Raw genomic sequence first — 23,617 nt, forward strand, 5'->3', positions numbered from 1 at the left:
TCTATAAATATCTGTTAAGTCCATTTGCTTCATGGCTTCTCTTATATTGTCTATGTCTCTGTTTAATTTCTGTTTCCATGTTGTGTCCATTTATGAGAGTGGGGTGTTGAAATCTCCTACTATTATTGTGTGAGATGCAGGGTATGCTTTGAGCTTTAGTAAGGTTTTTTTATGTATGTAGTTGCCCTTGTATTTAGAGCATACATATTTAGGATTGAGAATTCATCTTTGCGAATTTTTCCTTTGATGAATATGAAGTATCCTTCCTCATTTTTTTGATGAGTTTTAGTTGAAAATCCATTTTATTCGATATCATAATGGCTGCTCCAGCTTTCTTCTTCAGACCATTTTCTTGGAAAGTTGTTTTCCAGCCTTTCACTCTGAGGAGGTATCTCTATTTGTCTCTGAGTTGTGTGTCCGGTAGGCAGTAGAATGTAGGGTCCTCATTACATATCGAGTTTTTTTTATTAACTTGAGTATTTCTTACATACATTTCGAGTGTTATTCCCTTTCCAGGTTTCCGGACAAACATCCACCTCCCCTCTCACCTTCTTTATGGGTGCTGTCCTCCCCATCCTCCCCCCATTGCCGCCCTCCCCACAACAATCTAGTTCACTGGGGGTTCAGTCTTAGCAGGACCCAGGGCTTCCCCTTCCACTGGTGCTCTTACTAGGATATTCATTGCTACCTATGAGGTCAGAGTCCAGGGTCAGTCCATGTATAGTCTTTAGGTGGTGGCTTAGTCCCTGGAAGCTCAGGTTGCTTGACATTGTTGTACGTATGGGGTCTCGAGCCCCTTCAAGCTCTTCCAGTTCTTTCTCTGATTCCTTCAACGGGGGACCTATTCTCAGTTCAGTGGTTTGCTGCTGGCATTCGCATCTGTATTTGCTGTATTCTGGCTGTGTCTCTCAGGAGCGATCTACATCCGGCTCCTGTCAGTCTACACTTTTTTGCTTCATCCATCTTGTCTAAATGGGTGGCTGTATATGTATGGGCCACATGTGGGGCAGGCTCTGAATGGGTGTTCCTTCTGTGTCTGCTTTAATCTTTGCCTCTCTATTCCCTGCCAAGGGTATTCTTGTTCCCCTTTTAAAGAAGGAGTGAAGCATTCACATTTTGATCATCTGTCTTGAGTTTCATTTGTTCTAGGCGTCTAGGATAATTCAAGAATTTGGGCTAATAGCCACTTATCAATGAGTGCATACCATGTGTGTTTTTCTGTGATTGGGATACCTCACTCAGGATGATATTTTCCAGTTCCGACCATTTGCCTACGAATTTCATAAAGTCATTGTTTTTGATAGCTGAGTAATATTCCACTGTGTAGATGTACCACATTTTCTTTATCCATTCCTCAGTTGAAGGGCATCTGGGTTCTTTCCAGCTTCTGGCTATTATAAATAAGGCTGTGATGAACATAGTGGAGCCCGTGTCTTTTTTATATGTGGGGCATCTTTTGGGTATATGTCCAAGAGAAGTATAGCTAGGTCCTCAGGCAGTTCAATGTCCAATTTTCTGAGGAACCTCCAGACTGATTTCCAGAATGGTTATACCAGTCGGCAATCCAGCCAACAATGGAGGAGTGTTCCTCTTTCTCCACATCCTCACCAGCATTTGCTGTCACCTGAGTTTTTGATCTTAGCCATTCTCACTGGTGTGAGGTGAAATCTGAGGGTTGTTTTGATTTGCATTTCCCTTATGACTAAAGATGTTGAACATTTCTTTAGGTGTTTCTCAGCCATTTGGACTTCCTCAGCTGTGAATTCTTTGTTTAACTCTGAACCCCATTTTTTAATAGGGTTATTTGTCTCCCTGCGGTCTAACCTCTTGAGTTCTTTGTATATTTTGGATATAAGGCCTTTATCTGTTGTAGGATTGGTAAAGATCTTTTCCCAATCTGTTGGTTGCCGTTTTGTCCTACCACAGTGTCCTTTGCCTTACAGAAACTTTGCAGTTTTATGAGATCCCATTTATCGATTCTTGATCTTAGAGCATAAGCCATTGGTGTTTTGTTCAGGAAAATTTTTCCAGTGCCCATGTGTTCCAGATGCTTCCCTAGTTTTTCTTCTATTAGTTTGAGTGTATCTGGTTTGATGTGGAGGTCCTTGATCCACTTGGACTTAAGCTTTGTACAGGGTGATAAGCATGGATCGATCTGCATTCTTCTACATGTTGACCTCCAGGTGAACCAGCACCATTTGCTGAAAATGCTATCTTTTTTCCATTGGATGGTTTTGGCTCCTTTGTCAAAAATCAAGTGCCCATAGGTGTGTGGGTTCATATCTGGGTCTTCAATTCTGTTCCATTGGTCTATCTGTCTGTCTCTGTACCAATACCATGCGGTTTTTAATCACTATTGCTCTGTAATACTGCTTGAGTTCAGGGATAGTGATTCCACCTGAAGTCCGTTTATTGTTGAGGATAGTTGACCAGTTTTAGGCCTTGGTGATCCGATAGCACGCATGGGATTATTTCTATCTTTCTGTACCTGTTGAGGCCCGTTTTTTGACCAATTATATGGTCAATTTTGGAGAAAGTACCATGAGGAGCTGAGAAGAAGGTATATCCTTTTGCTTTAGGGTAGAATGTTCTATTAATATCTGTTAAGTCCATTTGGCTCATAACTTCTTTTAGTCTGTCTACGTCTCTGTTTAATTTCTGTTTCCATGATCTATCCATTGATGAGAGTGGGGTGGGGAAGTCTCCTACTATTATTGTGTGAGGTGCAATGTGTGTTTTGAGCTTTAGTAAGGTTTCTTTTACGTATGTAGGTGCCCTTGTATTTAGGGCATAGATATTTAGGATTGAGAGTTCATCTTGGTGGATTTTTCCTTTGATGGATATGAAGTGTCCTTCCTTATCTTTTTTGTGACTTTTAGTTGAAAATTGATTTTGTTTGATATTAGAATGGCTACTCCAGCTTGCTTCTTCTGACCATTTGCTTGGAAAGTTGTTTTCCATCCTTTCACTCTGAGGTAGTGTCTGTCTTTGTCTCTGAGGTGTGTTTCCTGTAGGCAGCAGAATGCAGTGTCCTCGTTGCGTATCCAGTTTGTTAATTTATGTCTTTTTTGGGGGAGTTGAGGCCATTGATGTTGAGAGATATTAAGGAATAGTGATTATTGCTTCCTGTTATATTCATATTTGGATGTGAGGTTATGTTTGTGTGCTTTTCTTCTCTTTGTTTTCTTGCCAAGACAATTAGTTTCTTGCTTCTTCTATGGTATAGCTTGCCTCCTTATGTTGGGCTTTACCGTTTATTATCCTTTGTAGTGCTTGATTTGTAGAAAGATATTGTGTAAATTTGGTTTTGTCATGGAATATCTTGGTTTCTCCATCTATGATAATTGAGAGTTTTGCAGGATACTGTAACCTGGGCTGGCATTTGTGTTCTCTTAGGGTCTGTATGACATCTGTTCAGGATCTTCTGGCTTTCATAGTTTCTGGCAAAAAGTCTGGTGTAATTCTGATAGGTCTGCCTTTATATGTTACTTGACCTTTTTCCCTTACTGCTTTTAATATTCTTTCTTTATTTTGTGCGTTTGGTGTTTTGACTATTATGTGACGGGAGGTGTTTCTTTTCTGGTCCAATCTATTTGGAGTTCTGTAGGCTTCTTGTATGCCTATGGGTATCTCTTTCTTTAGGTTAGGGAAGTTTTCTTCTATGATTTTGTTGAAGATATTTACTGGTCCTTTGAGCTGGGGGTCTTCACTCTCTTCTATACCTATTATCCTTAGGTTTGATCTTCTCATTGAGTCCTGGATTTCCTGTATGTTTTGGACCAGTTGCTCTTTCTGCTTTACATTATCTTTGACAGTTGAGCCAATGATTTTTGTGGAATCTTCGGCTCCTGAGATTCTCTCTTCCATATCTTGTATTCTGTTGGTGAATCTCCTATCTACAGCTCCTTGTCTCTTCTTTTGGTTTTCTATATCCAGGGTTTTTTCCATGTTTTCTTTCTTGATTGCTTCTATTTCCATTTTTAATTCCTTCAACTGTTTGATTGTGTTTTCCTGGAATTCTTTCAGGGATTTTTGTGACTCCTCTCTATGGGCTTCTACCTGTTTATTTATGATTTCCTGGAATTCTTTCAGGGATTTTTGTGACTCCTCTCTATGGGCTTCTACTTGTTTATTTATGATTTCCTGGAATTCTTTCAGGGATTTTTGTGACTCCTCTCTATGGGCTTCTACTTGTTTATTTATGATTTCCTGGAATTCTTTCAGGGATTTTTGTGACTCCTCTCTATGGGCTTCTACTTGTTTATTTATGATTTCCTGGAATTCTTTCAGGGATTTTTGCGATTCCTCTCTGTAGGCTTCTACTTGTTCTCTAAGGGAGTTCTTCACGTCTTTCTTGAAGTCCTCCAGCATCATGATCAAATATGATTTTGAAACTACATCTTGCTTTTCTGGTGTGTTTGGATATTCCGTGTTTGCTTTGGTGGGAGAATTGGGCTCTGATGATGCCATGTAGTCTTGATTTCTGTTGCTTGGGTTTCTGCGCTTGCCTCTCGCCATCAGATTATCTCTAGTGTTACTTTGTTGTGCTATCTGACAGTGGCTAGACTGTCCTATAAGCCTGTGTGTCAGGAGTGCTGTAGACCTGTTTTCCTGTTTTCTTTCAGGCAGGTATTGGAACAGAGTGTTCTGCTTTCGGGCGTGTAGTTTTTCCTATCTACAGGCCTTCAGCTGTTCCTGTGTGCCTGAGTCTGGTGTTCACCAGGCAGGTCACTTGCAGCAGAAAAGTTGGTCTTACCTGTGGTCCCGAGGCTCAAGTTTCCTCGTGAGGTGCTACCTACAAGCTCTGCGCGTTGGCAGCAACCTGGAAGATCTGCGCCACCCTTTCCGGGAGCCTTGGTACACCAGGGTTCCAGATGGCATTTGGTGTTTTCCTCTGGCATCAGAGATGTGTGCAGAGTGCCGTCTCTTCTGGTTTCCCAGGCGTGTCTGCCTCTCTGTAGGTTTAGCTCTCCCTCCCACGGGATTTGGGTGCAGAGAACTGTTTATCAGGTCTGTCCCTTCAGGTTTCTTCGGTGTCACAGGCGCAGGGGTCCTGCAGCTCCTGGGCCCTCCCCCATGGGAACCCAGAGGCCGTATACAGTTTCCTCTTGGGCCAGGGATGTGGGCAAGGGTGGGCAGTGTTGGTGGTCTCTTCTGCTCTGCAGCCTCAGGAGTGCCCACCTGACCAGGCGGTGAGTTCTCTCTCCTACGGGGTTTTGGAGCAGAGAGCTGCTGCGGGCCAGTTCCGCGGGTTTGGGCCATATCGAATTTTTTAATCTGTGTTTTTATTGGGGCGTTGAGACCATTCATGTTCAGAGATAATAAGGAATAGTGATTTTTGCTTCTTGTTATATTCATATTTGGATGTGAGGTTATGTTTTTGTACTTTTCTTCTCTTTGTTTTGTTTCCAATACGATTTGTTTCTTGCTTTTTCTGTGGTGTAGCTTGCCTCCTTATGTGGGAATTTACCATTTATTATCCTTTGTAGTGCTCAATTGTAGAAATATATTGTATAAATTTGATTTTGTCATGGAATATCTTGGTTTCTCCATCTATGTTATTTGAGAGTTTTGCTGGATGCAGTCCCTGGGCTGGCATTTGTGTTCGCTTAAGGTCTGTATGACGTCTGTCCGGGATCGTCTGGCTTTCATTGTCTCTGTTGAGAAGTCTGGTGTGATTCTGATAGGTCTGCCTTTATATGTTACTTGACATTTTTCCCTTACTGCTTTTAATATCTTTTTTTCTTTTGTACACTTGGTGTTTTGACTATTATGTGACGGGAGGAGTTTCTTTTCTGGTCTAATCTATTTGTAGTTCTGTAGGCTTCTTGTATATTTATGGGCATCTCTTTCTTTAGGTTACAGAAATTTTCTTCTACGACTTTTTTGAAGATATTTACTGGTCCTTTGAGCTGGGAGTCTTCATTCTCTTCTATACATATTATGCTTAGGTTTGATCTTCTCATTGGGTCCTGGATTTCCTGTATGTTTTGGATCAGTAGCTTTTCCATTTTCCATTATCTTTGACAGTTGTGTCGATGATTTCTATGGAATCTTCTGGTCCTGAGATTCTCTCTTCTATCATTTGTATTCTGCTGGTGATGCTTGTATCTACGGCTCCTTGTCTCTTCCTTTGATTTTCTATATCCATGGTTATTTCCCTGTGTTCTTTCTTCATTGCTTCTATATCCCTTTTTAATTCCTTCAACTGCTTAACTGTTTTTTCCTGGAATTCTTTCAGGGATTTTTGTGGTTCCTCTCTATAGGCTACTACTTTTTTATTTATGTTTTCCTGCATTTCTCTAAGAGAGATCTTCATGTCTTTCTTGAAGTCCTATAGCATCATGATGAAATGTGATTTTAAATCTAGATCTTGCTTTTCTGCTGTGTTTTGATATTCAGTGTTTGCTTTGGTGTGAGAATTGGGCTCCGATGATGCCAGGTAGTCTTGGTATCTGTTGCTTGGGTTCCTGTGCTTGCCTCTTGCCATCAGGTTGCCTCTGGTGTTACCTTGTTCTGCTATTTCTGACAGTGGCTAGATCGTCTTATAGGCCTGTGTATCAGGAGTGCTGTAGACCTGTTTTCCTGTTTTCTTTCAGCCAGTTGTGGGAGCAGAGTGTTCTGCTTTTGGTCAATTAGTCATTCCTGTCTACTGGTCTTCAGCTGTTCCTGTTGGCCTGTGTCCTGAATCCACCAGACAGGTTGCTTGGAGCAGAAAAGTTGGTCTTCCCTGTGGTCCCGTGGCTCAAGTTGCTCTTGGGGGACTGCTTTTGATCTCTCCTTGAGGGCATCAACCAGGAGGGCCTGTGCTGCCTTTTCTAGGACCCCCCCATGCCCCGGGGTCCCAGATAATGTTAGGTGTTTTCCTCTGGTGTCAGAAATGTGGGCAGAGTGTGGCTTTTCTGGCTTCCCAGGTGTGCCTGCCCCTCTGAAAGTTTATCTCTCCCTTCCACGGGATTTTGGTGCAGAGAACTGTTGATCAGGTTCCTTCAGTTGCGTCCAGTGTCTGGAGCACAGTGGACCTGCTGCTCCAGTGCCCCTATCTTCAGGTTCCCAGAGGCCCTATAAATTTCGTCTTGGGCCACAGATGTATTCATGGGTGGGCAGTATTGGTGGTCTCTCATGCTCTGTAGTCTCAGGAGTGCCCACCTGTGTGGGCGGTGAACTCATTCACCCAAGGGGTTTGGGAGCAGTGAGCTGTGGGCCAGGACCAGCGAGGGTGGCTCCAGCTAGCATTTTTCTCCACTTTTATTCTCAGAGTTGACATTGAGTGACAGAATTGCAAATTAACAGTTTTTCATGATAAAAATGTCTTCCCATTAGACTGAATAATCTAAAATTTGAATTAGTCTTGAGTAAGGACAATGTTTCCAATAACCAAGAAAGAAGTAACCTTCATTTCTGTGATCAAATCTATTTCAAAATTTCTGTTTTATGACATGATAGTTGAAAAGTTCCAAACATATTTATTAATTTTAACATATCATAATAAAGCTGTAAGAACATTGCAGTCAGCTATCAAGGACCCATGATTGACTTCAACTTAAGTTTAATTTATCAATGTGTAAGCATTTCTTTCTCTGTTAAAAGAATACTAGTCTATTAGATAATATAAAATATTAACCTATAGGGTTGATGAGGTCTGATTTTATATTTGTTTACTTTATATATTATCAGAACACCAGACATAACTTTACTGATTTTGAGTCTTTTTTTGCTCTACTAAATAATGTGGATGTTAAAAATTCTTTTAGGATTTAATATAATATATTTACTTATTATCACCCTTCATTTATCTTCCCCAACTCCCCCCAGTCAAAGTTTGTTCCTCCTGGCTCCCTACACTTTTGTTTTTTTGTTTTTGTTTTTTTGTTTTTTTTTTTTTTTTTTTTTTTTTTTTTTTTTTTTTTTTTTTTTTTGTTTTTTTTGTTTTTTTTTGGCTGCCCTAGAACTTGCTATGTGGACCAGACTGGTATCAAATGTACAGAGATCTGCCTGCCTTTCTCACCCAAGTTCTGGTACTAAAAGCACATGCCACTATTGCCTGGCAGAAAATGTTTCTTTCTTTATTTTTTATTAACTTGAGTATTTCTCATTTTCATTTCGAGTATTATTCTCATTCCCGGTTTACGGGACAACATCCCCCAACACCTCCCCCTCCTCTTCTTTATGGATGTTCCGGTCCCCATCTTCCCCCAATGCCGTTCTCCCCCCAAAATCACGTTCACTGGGGGTTCAGTCTTAGCAGGACCCAGGGCTTCCCCTTACACTGGTGATCTTACTAGGATATTCATTGCTACCTATGAGGTCAGAGTCCAGGTTCAGTACATGTATAGTCTTTAGGTAGTGGCTGAGTCCCTGGGAGCTATGGTTGCTTGGCATTGTTGTTCCTATGGGGTCTTGAGCCCCTTCAAGCTCTTCCAGTTCTTTCTCTGATTCCTTCAACGGGGGTCCTATTCTCAGTTCAGTGGTTTGATGCTGGCATTCGCCTCTGTATTTGCTGTATTCTGGCTGTGTCTCTCAGGAATGATCTACATCCGGTTCTTGTCTGCCTGCACTTCTTTGCTTCATCCATCTTGTCTAATTGGGTGGCTGTATATGTATGGGCCACATGTGGGACAGGCTCTGAATGGGTGTTTCTTCTGTCTCTGTTTTAATCTTTGCCTCTCTCTTTCCTGCAAAGGGTATTCTTGTTCCCCTTTTAAAGAAGGAGTGAAGCATTCACATTTTGATCATCCATCTTGAGTTTCATGTATTCTATGCTACTAGGGTAATTCAAGCATTTGGGCTAATAGCCGCTTATCAATGAGTGCATACCATGTGTGTTTTTCTGTGATTGGGATACCTCACTCAGGATGATATGTTCCAGTTCCAACCATTTGCCTATGAATTTCATAAAAGCATTGTTTTTGATAGCTGAGTAATATTCCACTGTGTAGATGTAACACATTTTCTGTATCCATTCCTCTGTTGAAGGGCATCTGGGTTCTTTCCAGCTTCTGGCTATTATAAATAAGGCTGTTATGAACATAGTGGAGCATGTGTCTTTTTATATGTTGGGGAATCTTTTGGGTATATGCCCAAGAGAAGTATAGCTGGATCCTCAGGCAGTTCAATGTCCAATTTTCTGAGGAACCTCCAGACTGAATTCCAGAATGGTTTTACCAGTCTGCAATCCCACCAACAATGGAGGAGTGTTCCTCTTTCTCCACATCCTCTCCAGCACTTGCTGTCACTTGAGTTTTTGATCTTAGCCATTCTCACTGGTGTGAGGTGAAATCTGAGGGTTGTTTTGATTTGCATTTCCCTTATGACTAAAGATGTTGAACATTTCTTTAGGTGTTTCTCAGCCATTTGGACTTCCTCAGCTGTGAATTCTTTGTTTAGCTCTGAACCCCATTTTTAATGGGGTTATTTGTCTCCCTGCGGTCTAACTTCTTGAGTTCTTTGTGTATTTTGCATATAAGCCGTCTATCTGTTGTAGGATTAGTAAAGATCTTTTCCCAACCTGTTGGATGCCGTTTTGTCCTAACCACAGTATCCTTTGCCTTACAGAAGCTTTGCAGTTTATGAGATCCTATTTGTCGATTTTTTATCGTAGAGCATAAGCCATTGGTGTTTAGTTCAGGAAATTTTTTCCAGTGCCCATGTGTTCAAAATGCTGCCCTTGTTTTTCTTCTATTAGTTTGAGTGTATCTGGTTTGATGTGGAGGTCCTTGATCCACTTGGACTTAAGCTTTGTACAGGGTGATAAGCATGGATCGATCTGCATTCTTCTACATGTTGACCTCCAGTTGAACCAGCACTATTTGCTGAAAATGCTATCTTTTTTCCATTGGATGGTTTTGGCTCCTTTGTCAAAAATCAAGTGACCATAGGTGTGTGAGTTCATTTCTGGGTCTTCAATTCTGTTCCATTGGTCTATCTGTCTGTCTCTGTACCAATACCATGCATTTTTTATCACTATTGCTCTGTAATACTGCTTGAGTTCAGGGATAGTGATCCCCCCTGAAGTCCTTTTATTGTTGAGGATAGTTTTAGCTATCCTGGGTTTTTTGTTATTCCAGGTGAGTTTGCAAATTGTTCTGTCTAACTCTTTGAAGAATTGGATTGGTATTTTGATGGGGATTGCATTGAATCTGTAGATCGCTTTTGGTAAAATGGCCATTTTTACTATATTAATCCTGCTAATCCATGAGAATGGGAGATCTTTCCATATTCCGAAGTCTTCTTCAATTTCTTTCTTCTGAGTCTTGAAGTTCTTATTGTACAGATCTTTTACTTGCTTCGTTAAAGTCACACCAAGGTCCTTTATATAATTTGGGTCTATTATGATGGGTGTCGTTTCCCTAATTTCTTTCTCGGCTTGTTGCTCATTTGTGTAGAGGAAGGCTACTGATTTATTTGAGTTAATTTTATACCCACCCACTTTGCTGAAATTGTTTATCAGCTTTAGTAGTTCTCTGTCGGAACTTTTGTGATCACTTAAATGTACTATCATATCATCTGCAAATAGTGATATTTTGACTTCTCGTTTTCTGATCTGTATCCCTTGACCTCCTTTTGTTGTCTGATTGCTCTGGCTAGAACTTCAAGAACTATATTGAATAAGTAGGGAGAGAGTGGGGAGTCTAGTCCCTGATTTTAGTGGGATTGCTTCAAGTTTCTCTCCATTTAGTTTAATGTTAGCAACTGGTTTGCTGTATATGGCTTTTACTATATTTAGATATGGGCCTTGAATTCCTATTCTTTCCAGGACTTTTATCATGAAGGAGTGTTGAATTTTGTCAAATGCTTTCTCAGCATCTAATGAAATGATCATGTGCTTTCGTTCTTTCAGTTTTTTTGAAAATGTATCACATGTGTTGATGGTTTTCCATAAATTAAACCATGCCTGCATGCCTGGGATGAAGCCTACTTGATCATGGTGGATGATTGTTTTGATGTGCTCTTGGATTCCGTTTGCCAGAATTTTATTGAGTATTTTTGCATCGATATTCATCAGGGAAATTGGTCTGAAGTTCTCTTTCTTTGTTGGGTCTTTGTGTGGTTTAGGTATAAGAGTAATTGTGGCTTCATAGAAGGAATTCGGTAGTGCTCCATCTGTTTCAATTTTGTGGAATAGTTTGGATAGTATTGGTATGACGTCTTCTATGAAGGTCTGATAGAATTCTGCACTAAACTCGTCTGGAGCTGGGCTCTTTTTGGTTGGCAGACCTTTAATGACTGCTTCTATTTCCTTAGGAGGTATGGGGTTGTTTACCTGGTTTATCTGTTCCTGATTTAACTTCGATACCTGGTATCTGTCTAGGAAATTATCCATTTCTTCCAGATTTTCAAGTTTTGTTGAATAAAGGCTTTTGTAGTAGGATCTGATGATTTTTTTTTGAATTTCCTCTGATTCTGTAGTTATGTCTCCCTTTTTATTTCTGATTTTGTTAATTTGTACACACTCTCTGTGTCCTCTCGTTAGTCTGGCTAAGGGTTTATCTATCTTGCTGATTTTCTCAAAGAACCAACTTTTGGTTCTGTTGATTCTTTCTACGTTCCTTTTTGTTTCTATTTGGTTACTTTCAGCTCTGAGTTTGATTATTTCCTGCCTTCTACTCCTCCTGGGTGTATTTGCTTCTTTTTCTTCTAGAGCTTTTATCTGTGCTGTCAAGCTGCTGACATATGTTCTTTCCTGTTTTTTTCTGCAGGCACTCAGAGCTATGAGTTTTCCTCTTAGCACAGCTTTCATTGTGTCCCATAAGTTTGGGTATGTTGTACCTTCATTTTCATTACATTTTAAGAAGACTTTAATTTCCTTCTTTATTTCTTCCATGACCAGGTTATCGTTGAGTAGAACATTGTTCAACTTCCATGTATATGTGGGCGTTCTTCCCTCATTGTTATTGAAGACCAGCTTTAGGCCGTGTTTGTCAGATAGCATGCATGGGATTATTTCTATCTTTCTGTACGTGTTGAGGCCCGTTTTTTGACCAATTATATGGTCAATTTTGGAGAAAGTACCATGAGGAGCTGAGAAGAAGCTATATCCTTTTTTCTTCTGACTTTCATAGTCTCTGGTGTGAAGTCTGGTGTAAATCTGATAGGTCTGCCTTTATATGTTATTTTACCTTTTTCTCTTACTGCTTTTAATATTCTTTCTTTCTTTTGTTCATTTGTTGGTTTGACTATTATGTGACGGGTTGAGTTTCTGTTCTGGTCCAATCTGTTTGGAATTCTGCAGGCTTATTGTATGTATATGGGCATCTCTTTCTTTTTTTTTTTTTTTTTTTTTTTTGGTTCTTTTTTTCGGAGCTGGGGACCGAACCCAGGGCCTTGAGCTTCCTAGGCAAGCGCTCTACCACTGAGCCAAATCCCCAACCCCTACCTCTTTCTTTAGGTTAGGGAAGTATTCTTCTATGATTTTGTTGAAGATATTACTGGTCTTTTGAGCTGGTAATCCTCACTCTCTTCTATACCTATTATCCTTAGGTTTGATCTTCTCATTGTGTCCTGGATTTCCTGTTTGTTTTATGCCAGTCGCTTTTTCCATTTTACATTATCTCTACCAGTTGTTTTGATAATTTCTATGGAGTCTTCTGCTCCTAATATTCTCTCTTCTATCTCTTGTATTCTATTGGTGATGCTTGTATCTACGGCTCCTTGTCTCTTCTTTTGGTTTTCTATATCCAGGGTTGTTTCCATGTGTTCTTTCTTGATTGCTTCTATTTCCATTTTTAATTCCTTCAAGTGTTTGATTGTGTTTTCCTGGAATTCTTTCAGGGATTTTTGTGATTCCTCTCTATAGGCTTCTACCTGTTTATTTATGTTTTCCTGTGTTTCTTTAAGGGAGTTCTTCATGTCTCTCTTGAAGTTCTCCAGCATCATGATCAAATATGATTTTGCAACTAGATCTTGCTTTTCTGGTGTGTTTGGGTATTCTGTGTTTGCTTTGGTGTGAGAATTGGGCTCCGATGATGCCCTGTAGTCTTGGTTTCTGTTGCTTGGGTTCCTTTGCTTGCCTCTCGCTATCAGATTATCTATTGTGTTACTTTGTTCTACTATTTCTGACAGTGGATAGACTGTTCTATAAGCCTGTGTGTCAGGAGTGCTGTAGACCTGTTTTCCTGTTTTCTTTCAGCCAGTTTTGGGAACAGAGAGTTCTGCTTTCGGTCGTGTAGTTTTTCCTATCTACAGGTCTTCAGGTGTTCCTGTGGGCCTGTGTCTTGAGTTCACCAGGCAGGTCGCTTGGAGCACGAAGGTTTTTCTTACCTGTGGTTCCGAGGCTCAAGTTTGCTCGTGGGGTGTTGCTTTTGAGCTCTCCATGGGGGCAGCAACCAGGAAGATCTGCGCAGCCCTTTCCGGGAGCTTCCGTGCACCAGGGTTCCAGATGGCGTTTGATGTTTTCCTCTGGAATCAGTAATGTGGGCAGAGTGTAGTCTCTTCTGGTTTCCCAGGAGTTTCTGCCTCTCTGAAGGTTTCGCTTTCTGTCCCATGGGATTTGGGTGCAGAGAACTGTTTATCTGGTCGGTCCCTTCAGGTTCCGGCAGTGTCTCAGACGAAGGGGACCCACTGCTCCTGGCCCTTATCTCCAGGAACCCAGAGGCAGTATACAGTTTCCTCTTGGGCCAGGGATGTGGGCAGGGGTGGGCAGTGTTGGTGGTCTCTTCCGCTCTGCAGTCTCAGGAGTGCCCCCCTGTCAGGGCGGTGAACTCTCTCTCCCACGGGGTTTGGGAGCAGTGAGCTGCTGCGGGCAGGGATCCGAGGGTTTGGGAATCCCACTAAAAACCGGAAGTGCTCACTACACTTTGTTCCTCTATTTCAAGACACTGCCTTCCAGCTGATGTCCCTTCTGTCACATTATCCCACTTCTTCTGTTTTGTAGATGGATCAACTGGGACCTTCATCCACACTCAATTTTTCTCTGCATTTTGACCAGTTTCCACTTTCTGTAATGATCTTTATTCACTAAAAGAAGCATCTTTATAGAGGGAAAAGTCTACTTACTTATGGATATAATAAGTATTTAGTATACAGTTAGAAATTTTGTATCATAATATCCAAAAATTCAATATAAGGTATCTTTAACTTCTTCTTTTTAATTGTATTTAATCTTTTTTTTTTTTTTTTTTTTTTTTTTTTTTTTTTTTTTTTAGCAATCCAGACTATTCCTCTCTCGATCCACCCTCTGACTGTTCTAGATCTCATACCTCCTCTCTGGTCTCCATGAGGTTGGCCCCACCCCCACACTCCACCAGAACTCCCCACTCCCTGGGGCCTTCAGTTTCTTGAGGGTTAAGTGATTGATTCTTCTTTGACTGAGTCCTGACCAAGCAGTCCTCTGCTGTCTATGTTTTGGGGGCCTCATATCAGCTGGTGTATACTGCCAGGTTGGTGGCCCAGTGTTTGAGAGATTTCAGGGTTCCAGGTTAGTTGAAACTGCCGGTCTCCCTGCAGGATTGGCCCTTCTCCTCAGCTTCTTCCAGCTTTTCCCTAATTCAACCACAGAGGTCAGCAGTTTCTATCCATGGGCTGGGTGTAACATCTGATACTTAGTTGTTTGTTGAGCCTTTCAGATGGCACTCATGATAGGCTCCTTTTTTTCAGCACACCATAGCTTCAGTAATAGTGTCAGGCCTTGGAGCCTCACCTTGAGCTGGATCTCAATTTGTGTCTCATCTTTTTCTAGAACTGCCTTTCAAATTGGATAGCACGAACTGAGATTTTTATGTATATGCTAATTCTCTTGCTACTCCTCTTTTTGTGTACACGTCTTTGTCAGTATTCTATGCATTATAACTCTTATAAAAAGTATTTAGTTGGGGTAGTTTATAGTTTCAGAGGTTTAGTCAATTATAATCATGGTGGGAAACATGGTGACATGCAGTTAGGTATGGTGCAGGAAAAATTGCAAATTCTACATTTGGATCTGCATGCAGAAGGAAGACAGAAAGATGCTGGGTCTGGCTTGGGCTTTTGAAACCTCTAAGCCCAGAATAAGGGCTATACTTCCTGCTTCAATTAGGTCCACTTTCTAAGTATTCAAGTATGTGAAACAATGGAGTCCATTATGATTGTTCCTATATAGCTATTGTATTATCTGTTGAAGATCCTCTAAATTCCAAATAATTGCTTGCTGGGTTATAGACTCTTAACAGTATCCTCATATTTAAAACACATATTTTACCAATTTAAATTTTTTTCAGAAAAAAAATTCGACCTTCAGCTTTACAAAGGAGATGCCTGATATTAGAGATGTTTTTTTATTACACTGTAGTATAGTAGATGCTATATGAAGTCATTAGCTCTTGACTTGTACACTTGACTCACAAGGATTCATTATTAGAGACCTTATCTATCCAAAGATACTGGTTTTATTTGTGGAAAATCCCTGCCTTCGCTGCTACTCACTCTCTGACTTTCATGCTTAGAAGTTTGAGTTTTATAGGTATTTCTTATAATTGTAACCATATACCTTGCTTGGTTTTGTACACGGTATATCATGTATCAATAGCCTGTGCCTTTCTGTTACTGAAAGCACTTCCATGGTAAAGATATGTACATATTAGACAGTGCCTATTGTTTATCAATTCACTGGTGGATGGGTATCAACTGATTATAGATTTTGTCTATTATGAGTGATATCAAAGTGATTGTTCACATACAAAAGTTTGCAGGAACATTTTGCTGTTTCTATTTCATGACTGATAGGAAAGAAACTGTCGTGTCTCATCGGAAACATGTGTTTAGATTCTTAAAATATTACTAATTATTTCCCATGAAAGTTACAGCAGCATGTAAATTCCAACATTTTTATAATCTTACTAAAACAAAAATTTTTATGATTTTTGCTTAAGTGTGCATATTCATTATTTTCATTTCATTGTTTCATCCCACAATTCATGCTTTTTACATACGATATTGGCATTTTCAAGTCTTCTACATTTATATTAAGGTTGAAAAATATTGTTTGTTCACCAATAATGAAAAGCAGCTGGGGTTCTCACTTTTCAATTGACAAGAATGTACAGTGGTCCTAACAAATTCTGAGCTAGCACTCTTCACAGAGTTGTTTATCTCCAGCCCTATTGCTGGAGCCTTGATCATCCATACTGCATCTATAGACCAATTTACTATAAGATTGGAAAAGCTCCATGAGAACTTTATCTATTTCACCTTTTGAAATAATATTTTTAACCTTTGTGAAGAGATGTTTTACAATTGTAGGTCTGGAAGAATTTTGGTAATTGTTTTGTTTTCCTTTATTGGATATTTTTATTTACATTTTAAAAACCCTTTCCTTTTTTCCCCTCCAGAAACCCACTATCCAATTCCCCAAGCCCTGTTTCTATGAGAATGCTCCCTCACCCTCCTAACCATTCCCTTCCACTTCCCCACACTGATATTCTCTTACACTGGGAGTCCAGCCCTGGCAATGACTTTTCTTCCCATTGGTGACCAACAAGACCATCCTCTGCTACATATGGCGCTGGAGCCATGGGTCTGTTCATGTGTACTCTTTGAATGGTGGTTTAGGCCCAGGGAGCTCTGGTATTGTTTTTATGGGGTTGTAAAACCCTTCAGCTCCTTCAGTCTTTCTCTAACTCCTCCAATAATGACCCCATTCTCAGTTCAATGGTTGGCTGTGAATATTCACCACTGTATTTATCATGGTATGTCAGAGTCTATCAGGAGACAGCTACATCAGGCTCCTGTCAGCACTTCTTGGCATCAGCAGTATTGTCTGAGCTTGTTGGCTGTATGTATATGGGCTGGATCCCAATGTGGGACAAGCTCTGAATGACCATTCCTTCAGTCTCTACTCCAAATTGTGTCTCCAAAAAAATTATGAATATTTTTGCTCCCGCTTTTAACTGAAGCAGCTAAATTTTGGTGATCCTTTTTCTTGAGCTTCACATGGTCTGTGGATTTTATCTTGGGTAATTTGAGCATTTGGGCTTATATCCAGTTATCAGTGAGTGACTACCATGTGGATTTTTTGTGAATGGGTCACCTCACTCAAGACGATATTTTCTAGTTCCATCCATTTACCTATGAATTTCAAGAAGTCATTATTTTTAATAGCTGAGTAGTACTCCATTGTGTAGACATTACACATTTTCTGTATCCATTCCTCTGTTGAAGGACATGTGGGTTCTTTCAAGCTCTGGCTATTATACATAAGGTTGGTATAAACATAAGTAGTATGTGTCATTGTTATATGTTGGAGCATATTTTGGGTATATACTCAGGTGTCCTATATCTGAGTCCGCAGGTAGTACTATGTCCAGTTTTCTGAGAAACCTCCAGACATATTTCCACAGTGGTTGTTCCAGCTTGCAAACCCACCAACAATGGAGGAATGTACCTCTTTCTCCAAATCCTCACCATCACCTGTTGTCACCTGAGATTTTTATCTTCACCATTGTGACTGATGTGAGGTAGAAACTCAGGGTTGTTTTTATTGCATTTCCCTGATGACTAAGGATGTTGAACATTTCTTTATTTGCTTCTTAGAAATTTGATATACTGCAGTTGAGAGTTCTTGTCCTAGCCCTGTACTCCAGGTTTTAATAGGGTATTTTCTTCTCTGGAGTCTAACTTCTTGAGTTGTTCTTTGTATATATTTCTCTTTAGCCCTCTAGTAAATGTAGGATTTGGTAAAGATCTTTTCCCAATATGTTGGTGGCAATTTTGTCTTAATGACACTACTTTTGCCCTACAGAAGCTTTGCAATTATATGAGGTCCCATTTGTCGATTCTTGATCTTAGAGCATAAGCTATCGGTATTCTGTTCATGAAAATTTTTCCAGTGCCAAGATGTTCAAGATTGTTCCCCACTTGTTCTTGTGTAGGTCCTTGATTCACTTGGACTTGAGCTTTGTACAAGGCGGTAAGTGGTTCAATTTGCATAATTCAGCATGCTGACCTCCAGTTGAACCAGCTCTATTTGTTGAAAAATCTTGTCTTTTTTTCACTAGTTTTAGCTCCTTTTTCAAAGATCAAGTGACAAAAGTGTGTGGGTTCATTCTGGGTCTTCAGTTCTATTTCATTGATCTACCTTCCTATCTCTGTACCAATACCATAATTTTTAAAATCACTATTGCTCTGTAATATAGCTACAGATCACAGACGTTGTTTTCCAAATTTTATCCTCAGCCCATTTATCCTTTCAGTATAGGAAGGCTACTGAATTGCTTGAGTTAATTTTACATCCAGCCACTATGCTGAAGTTGTTTATCAAGTTTTGGAATTCTCTTGTGGAATTTTTGGGAAAACTTAAGTATAACTATCATGTCATCTGCAAATAGTGATATTTTGAATACTTCCTGTCCAATTTGTATCCCTTGGACCCCCTTTCATTGTCTGATTGCTCTGACTAGGACTTCCAGTATTATATTGAATCAACTGGGTAAGAGTGGGGGGCCTTATCAAGTCCCTAATTTTTGTGGGATGTTTCAAGTTTCTAAGCATTTAGTTTTGTGTTGGCTACTAGTTTACTCTATATTGCTTTTACTATCCTTAGGTATGGGCCTTGAATTCTTGCTCTTTCCAAGACTTTATCATGAACGGGTGTTGAATTTTGTCAACTGCTTTTTCAGCATTTAATGAAGTAGTCAATGGTTTTTTTTTCATCGCTCTGAGTTTGTTTAAATAATGTATTACATTGATTGTATTCTGTATATTGAACTATCCTTGCATCTTGCGATGAAGCCTACTTGATTGTGATGGATGATTATTTTGATGTGTTCTTGGATTCAACTGAATTTTATTAAGTACTTCGGCATAAGAGAAATTGGTCTGAAGTTCTCCGCCTTTGTTGCGTCTTCGTGTATTTTGGATGTGTAACTGTGGCTTCAGAGAATTAATTGGTTAGTGTTACTTCTATTTCTACTTTGTGGAATAGTTTGGAGAGTACTGATGTTAGTTCTTCTATGAAGGTCTGATAGAATTTAGCACTAAACCAGTCTAGTCCTAAAATTTTTTTTTTTTTTTGGTTTGGGAGACTTTTAATGACTGGTTCTATTTCTTTAGAATTTATGGGACTATTGATATGGTTTCTCTGATCTTGATTTAAATTTGGTTCCCGATATCTGTCTACAAAATTGTCTATTTCCTCCAAATTTTCCAGTTTTGTTGAGTTTATGGTTTTGTAGTGGTATCTAATCAATTTTTGTATTTTTCTCAATTTCTGTTTTAGATCTCCCTTTTCATTTCTGATTTTGTTAATTTGGATTGAATTCTGTCTCTGTGCCCTCGACTTAGTGTGACTAAGGGTTAATCTTTTTTCTTGATTTTCTCAAAGAACCAGATCCTTGTTTTGTTGATTTTTATTGTACAGTTCTTTTTGTTTCTGCTTGGTTGATTTCAACCCTGAGTTTGTTTACTTCCTGCCATCTATTCCTCTTGGGTGTATTTTCTTCTTTCTGTTTTAGAGCTTTCAGGTGTGCTGTCGAGCTCTTTGTGTTTTCTCTCTCCTGTTTCTTTTTGAAGGTGCTCTCTTAGCACATAAATTGGGGCTGGTTTTTGTCTTAGCACTGCTTTCATTTTGTCCCATGTACTTTGGTATGTTGTGCCTTCATTAGCATGAAATTCTGAAAAGCCTTTAATTTATTTATTTCTTTCTCTACCAAGTGGTGATTGAGTAGAACATTGTTCAGTTTCTATGTGTAAGTGGGTGCTGTGTCACTTTATTGTTATTGAAGACCAACCTTTGTCCATGATGATCTGACAGCATGCACTGGATTATTTCTATCTTCTTCTACCTCTTGAGGCCTATTATGTGACTGATTATATGGTCAATATTGGAAAAGGTTCCATGAGGTGCTTAAATAAATGTATATTCTTTTGTTTTAGAATGAAATGTTCTATAGATATCGGTTAAATGCACTTGGTTCATAACTTCTGTTAGTTTCTCTTTGTCTCTGTTAAGTTTCTTTTTCTATGATCTGTTCATTGATTAGAATGTGGTGTTGACACCCAGAATACAGCAAATACATAGGCGGATGCCAGCAGCAATTCACTGAACTGAGAATGGGACCCCCGATAAAGGAATCAGAGAAAGGACTGGAAGAGCTTGAAGGGGCTCAAGACCCCAATGCCAACCAACCAGAGCTTCCAGGGACAAAGCCTCTACCCAAAGACTATACATGGACTGACCCTGGACTCTGACCTCACAGGTAGCAATGAATATACTAGTAAGAGCACCAGTGGATGGGGAAGCCCTTGGTCCTGCCAAGACTGAAGCCCCAGTGAATGTGATTGTTGGGGGGAGGGTGGTAATGGGGGAAGGATGGGGACAGGAAGCCCATATAGTAGGGAAGGGGGAAGGGTAAGGGGGATGTTGTCCCGGAAACTGGGAAGGGGGAATAACAATCGAAATGTAAATAAGAAATACTCAAGTTAATAAAGATAAAAAAAATGTTGGATAAGAAGTATAAAGTCAAAATCATCGACATTGGCCTTAGTACCCAAGGGGGGAAAAAAGAATGTGGTGTTGAAGTCATCCCCTATTATTGGCTGAGGTGAAATATGTGCTTTGAGCTTTAATAAAGTTTATTTTATGAATGTGGGTGCCCTTGCATTTGGAGCATAGATATTCAGAATTGAGAGTTCATCTTGGTGGACGTTTCCTTTTTGGAGTACGAAGTGTCTTTCCTCATCTTTTTGTTAACTTCTGTTGAAATTTGATCTTATTTGATATAAGAATGGCTACTCCATTTTTCTTCGGGCCATTTGCTTGAATACTTTTTTTCCCAGCTTTTTACTTTTAGAAAATGTCTGTCTTTCTCACTGAGGTGTGTTACCTGTATGCAGCAAAATGCTGTGTCCTATTTATTTATCCAGTCTGTCTTACTTAGGGTCTTATTGCTGTGAACAGACACCATGACCAATGTAAGTTACATAAAGGACAACATAAATTGGGTCTGGTTACAGGTTCAGAGGTTCAGTCCTTTATCAGCAAGGCAGGAGCATGGCAGCACGGCAGCATCAAGGCAGGCATGGTGCAGGACCAGCTAACTTCTACATCTTCACCCTAGGAAGCCAGGAATAGTCTAAGAATTCCCAGGCTGCTAGAAAGAGGGTCTGGAAACCCACCCCCACAGTGATACACTTCCTGCAACAAGGCCACACCTTTTAATACTCCCTGGGCCAAACATATGCAAACCATCACATAGTCTGTTAGTCTACGTCTTTTTATTTGGGAATTGAGTCCATTGATGTTTAGAGATAATCAGGACCAATGATTTTTTTCCTATTGTTTTTGTTGTTAGAGGTGGAATTATAGTTGTGTAGCTATCTTCTTTTGGGTTTGTTGAAATTAGATTACTTTCTTGCTTTTTCTACTCTATACTTTCCCTCCTTGTGTTGGAGTTTTCCATCTATTATCCTTTGCAGTGCTAGATTTGTGGAAAGATATTGTGTAAATTTGTTTTTTTTTTCATGGTATATCCTGATTCCTCCATCCATGCTAATCGAAAGTTTTTGCAGGATGTAGTAGCCTGGGCTCCCATTTGCTCTGCCCGGCATCTTTGAGCTTTCATACCTTCCATTGAAAAGTCTGGTGTAATTCTGATAGGTTTGCCTTTATATGTTACCCGACCTTTTTCCCTTACTGCTTTTAATATTCTTTCTTTGTTTAGTGCATATGGTGTCTTGACTATTATGTGATACAAGGAATTCCTTTTAAGGTCCAATCTATTTGGAATTCAGTAGGCTTTTTGTATTGTTTTGAGCATCCCTTTCTTCAGGTTAGGGAAGTTTGTTTTTTTTTTTCCCTTTCTATTATTTTAGTTGATGATATTTGCTGGCCCTTTAAGTTGGGAATCTTCATTCTTTTATATACCTATTATCCTTCGGTTTGATCTTCTCATTGTGTCCTGGATTTTCTAGATGTTTTGGGTCAGGTTCCTTTTGCATTTTCATTTTCTTTGACTGTTGTGTCAATGATTTTTATAGTATCTTTTGCCAATGAGACTCTTTCTTCTATCTCATGTATTGTGTTGGTGATGCTTGCATCTATAACTCCTGGTTTTATTCCTAAGTTTTCTATTTCCAGGTTTGTCTCCCTTTGTGATTTCTTTATTGTTTCTATTTCCATTTTTAGACCCTTGATGGATTTATTCAATTCCTTCACATGTATGGTTATGTCTTCCTGTAATTCTTTAAGGGATTTTTGTGTTACCTCTTTAAGGGTTTCTACCTGTTTAGCTGTGCTGTTCTGTATTTTTTCTTTCTTTTTTCTTCTTCTATTGGACATTTTTAAATTTACAGTTCAAAAGTATTTCCGTTTCTTCGACGTAAGCCGCCTAACCCATAACCCTGCCCTTCTTCTATGAGGATGATCCCCTCCCCATTCACACCCCCTTCTAGCCACCCAGTATTCCCCTACACTGGGGGTCCAACCGTGGCAGGACCAAGGGCTTCTCTTTCCATTGATTCCCAACAAGGCTATTCTCTGCCAGACTTGGGCAATGGGTCAGTCTATATACATGCATTGCATTTGGGTAGTGGTTTAGTACCTGGGAGCTCTGGTTGGTTGGTATTTTTGATCTCATTGGTTGCAAGCTCCTTCAGCTCTCTCAATCCTTTCTCTAAATCCTCCAACGAGGGTCCGATTCTCAGTTCAATGATTTGCTGCTAGCACTTGTCTCTGTATTTGACATGCTCTGGCTGTGTCTCTTAGGAGAGATCTATATCCGGTTCCTGTTGGCATGCACTTTTAGCTTCACCAATCCTATCTAGTTTTGGTGGATATATATAATATGCCACATTACATGTGGGGCAGGCTCTGAATGGCACATTCCTTCAGTCTCTGCTCCAAACTTTGCCTTCATATACACTATTATGAATATTTTTGTTCCCTCTTTAGAGAGGAGTGAAGCATCTGCACTTTGGTTATCTATCTTTTTGAGCTTCATGTGGTCTGTGGATTTTATTTTGTGTAATTCAAGCTCTCAGGTTAATATCCACTTATCAGTGAGTGCACACCATGTGTGTTTTTCTGTGATTGGGTTACCTCACTCAGGATATTTTCTAGTTCAATCCATTTGCCTATGAATTTCATGAAGTCATTGATTTTTATAGCTGAGTAGTACTCCATTGTGTAGATGTACCTCATTTTCTGAATTCATTCCTCTGTTGAAAGGCATCTAGGTTCTTTCTAGTTTCTGGCTCTTGTAAGTAAGCATGCTATGAACATAGTGGAGCATGAATCTTTGTTGTAAGCTGGAGTATCTTTTGAGTATGTGCTCAGGAGAGCTATAGCTGGGTCCTCATGTAGTACAATGTCCAATTTTCTGAGGAACATCCAGACTAATTTCCAAAGTGGTGGTCTAGTTTGCAATCCCACCAACAAAGGAGGAGTGTTCCTCTTCTTCCCCATCCTAACCAGCACCTGTTGTCATGTGAGTTTTTTATCTTATCCATTCTGACTGGTGAGAGGTAGAATCTCAGGTTTGTTGTGATTTTTATTTCCCTGATATCTAAGGATGCTGAGCATTTCTTTTTGTATATCTCAGCCATTTAGTATTCTTCAGCTGATAATTATGTGTTTACTTCGGTACCCCATTTCGAACAGGGTTATTTGGCTCTCTGATTCTAACTTATTGAGTTCTTTCTATATTTT

At 39.7% G+C, this 23,617-nt stretch overlaps 1 protein-coding gene across 2 annotated transcripts in view; it reads left to right on the forward strand.

Moving 5' to 3' along the window:
* Positions 1 to 23,617, forward strand: part of Gucy1a2 (guanylate cyclase 1 soluble subunit alpha 2) — a 400,211-nt gene that overhangs the window by 117,935 nt on the left and 258,659 nt on the right. Inside the window, exon 5 of one of the 2 annotated variants that reach the window (XM_087563638.1) lies at positions 19,953 to 20,423. Within the exon in view, the coding sequence (XP_087419764.1) occupies positions 19,953 to 20,015 (63 nt within the window). The 3' untranslated portion in view covers positions 20,016 to 20,423. 2 annotated transcript variants of the gene reach the window in all.

Source organism: Rattus norvegicus, chromosome 8 (assembly GCF_021556685.1).
Source record: "Rattus norvegicus strain SHRSP/BbbUtx chromosome 8, alternate assembly SHRSP_T2T, whole genome shotgun sequence".
Lineage (NCBI taxonomy): Eukaryota > Metazoa > Chordata > Mammalia > Rodentia > Muridae > Rattus > Rattus norvegicus.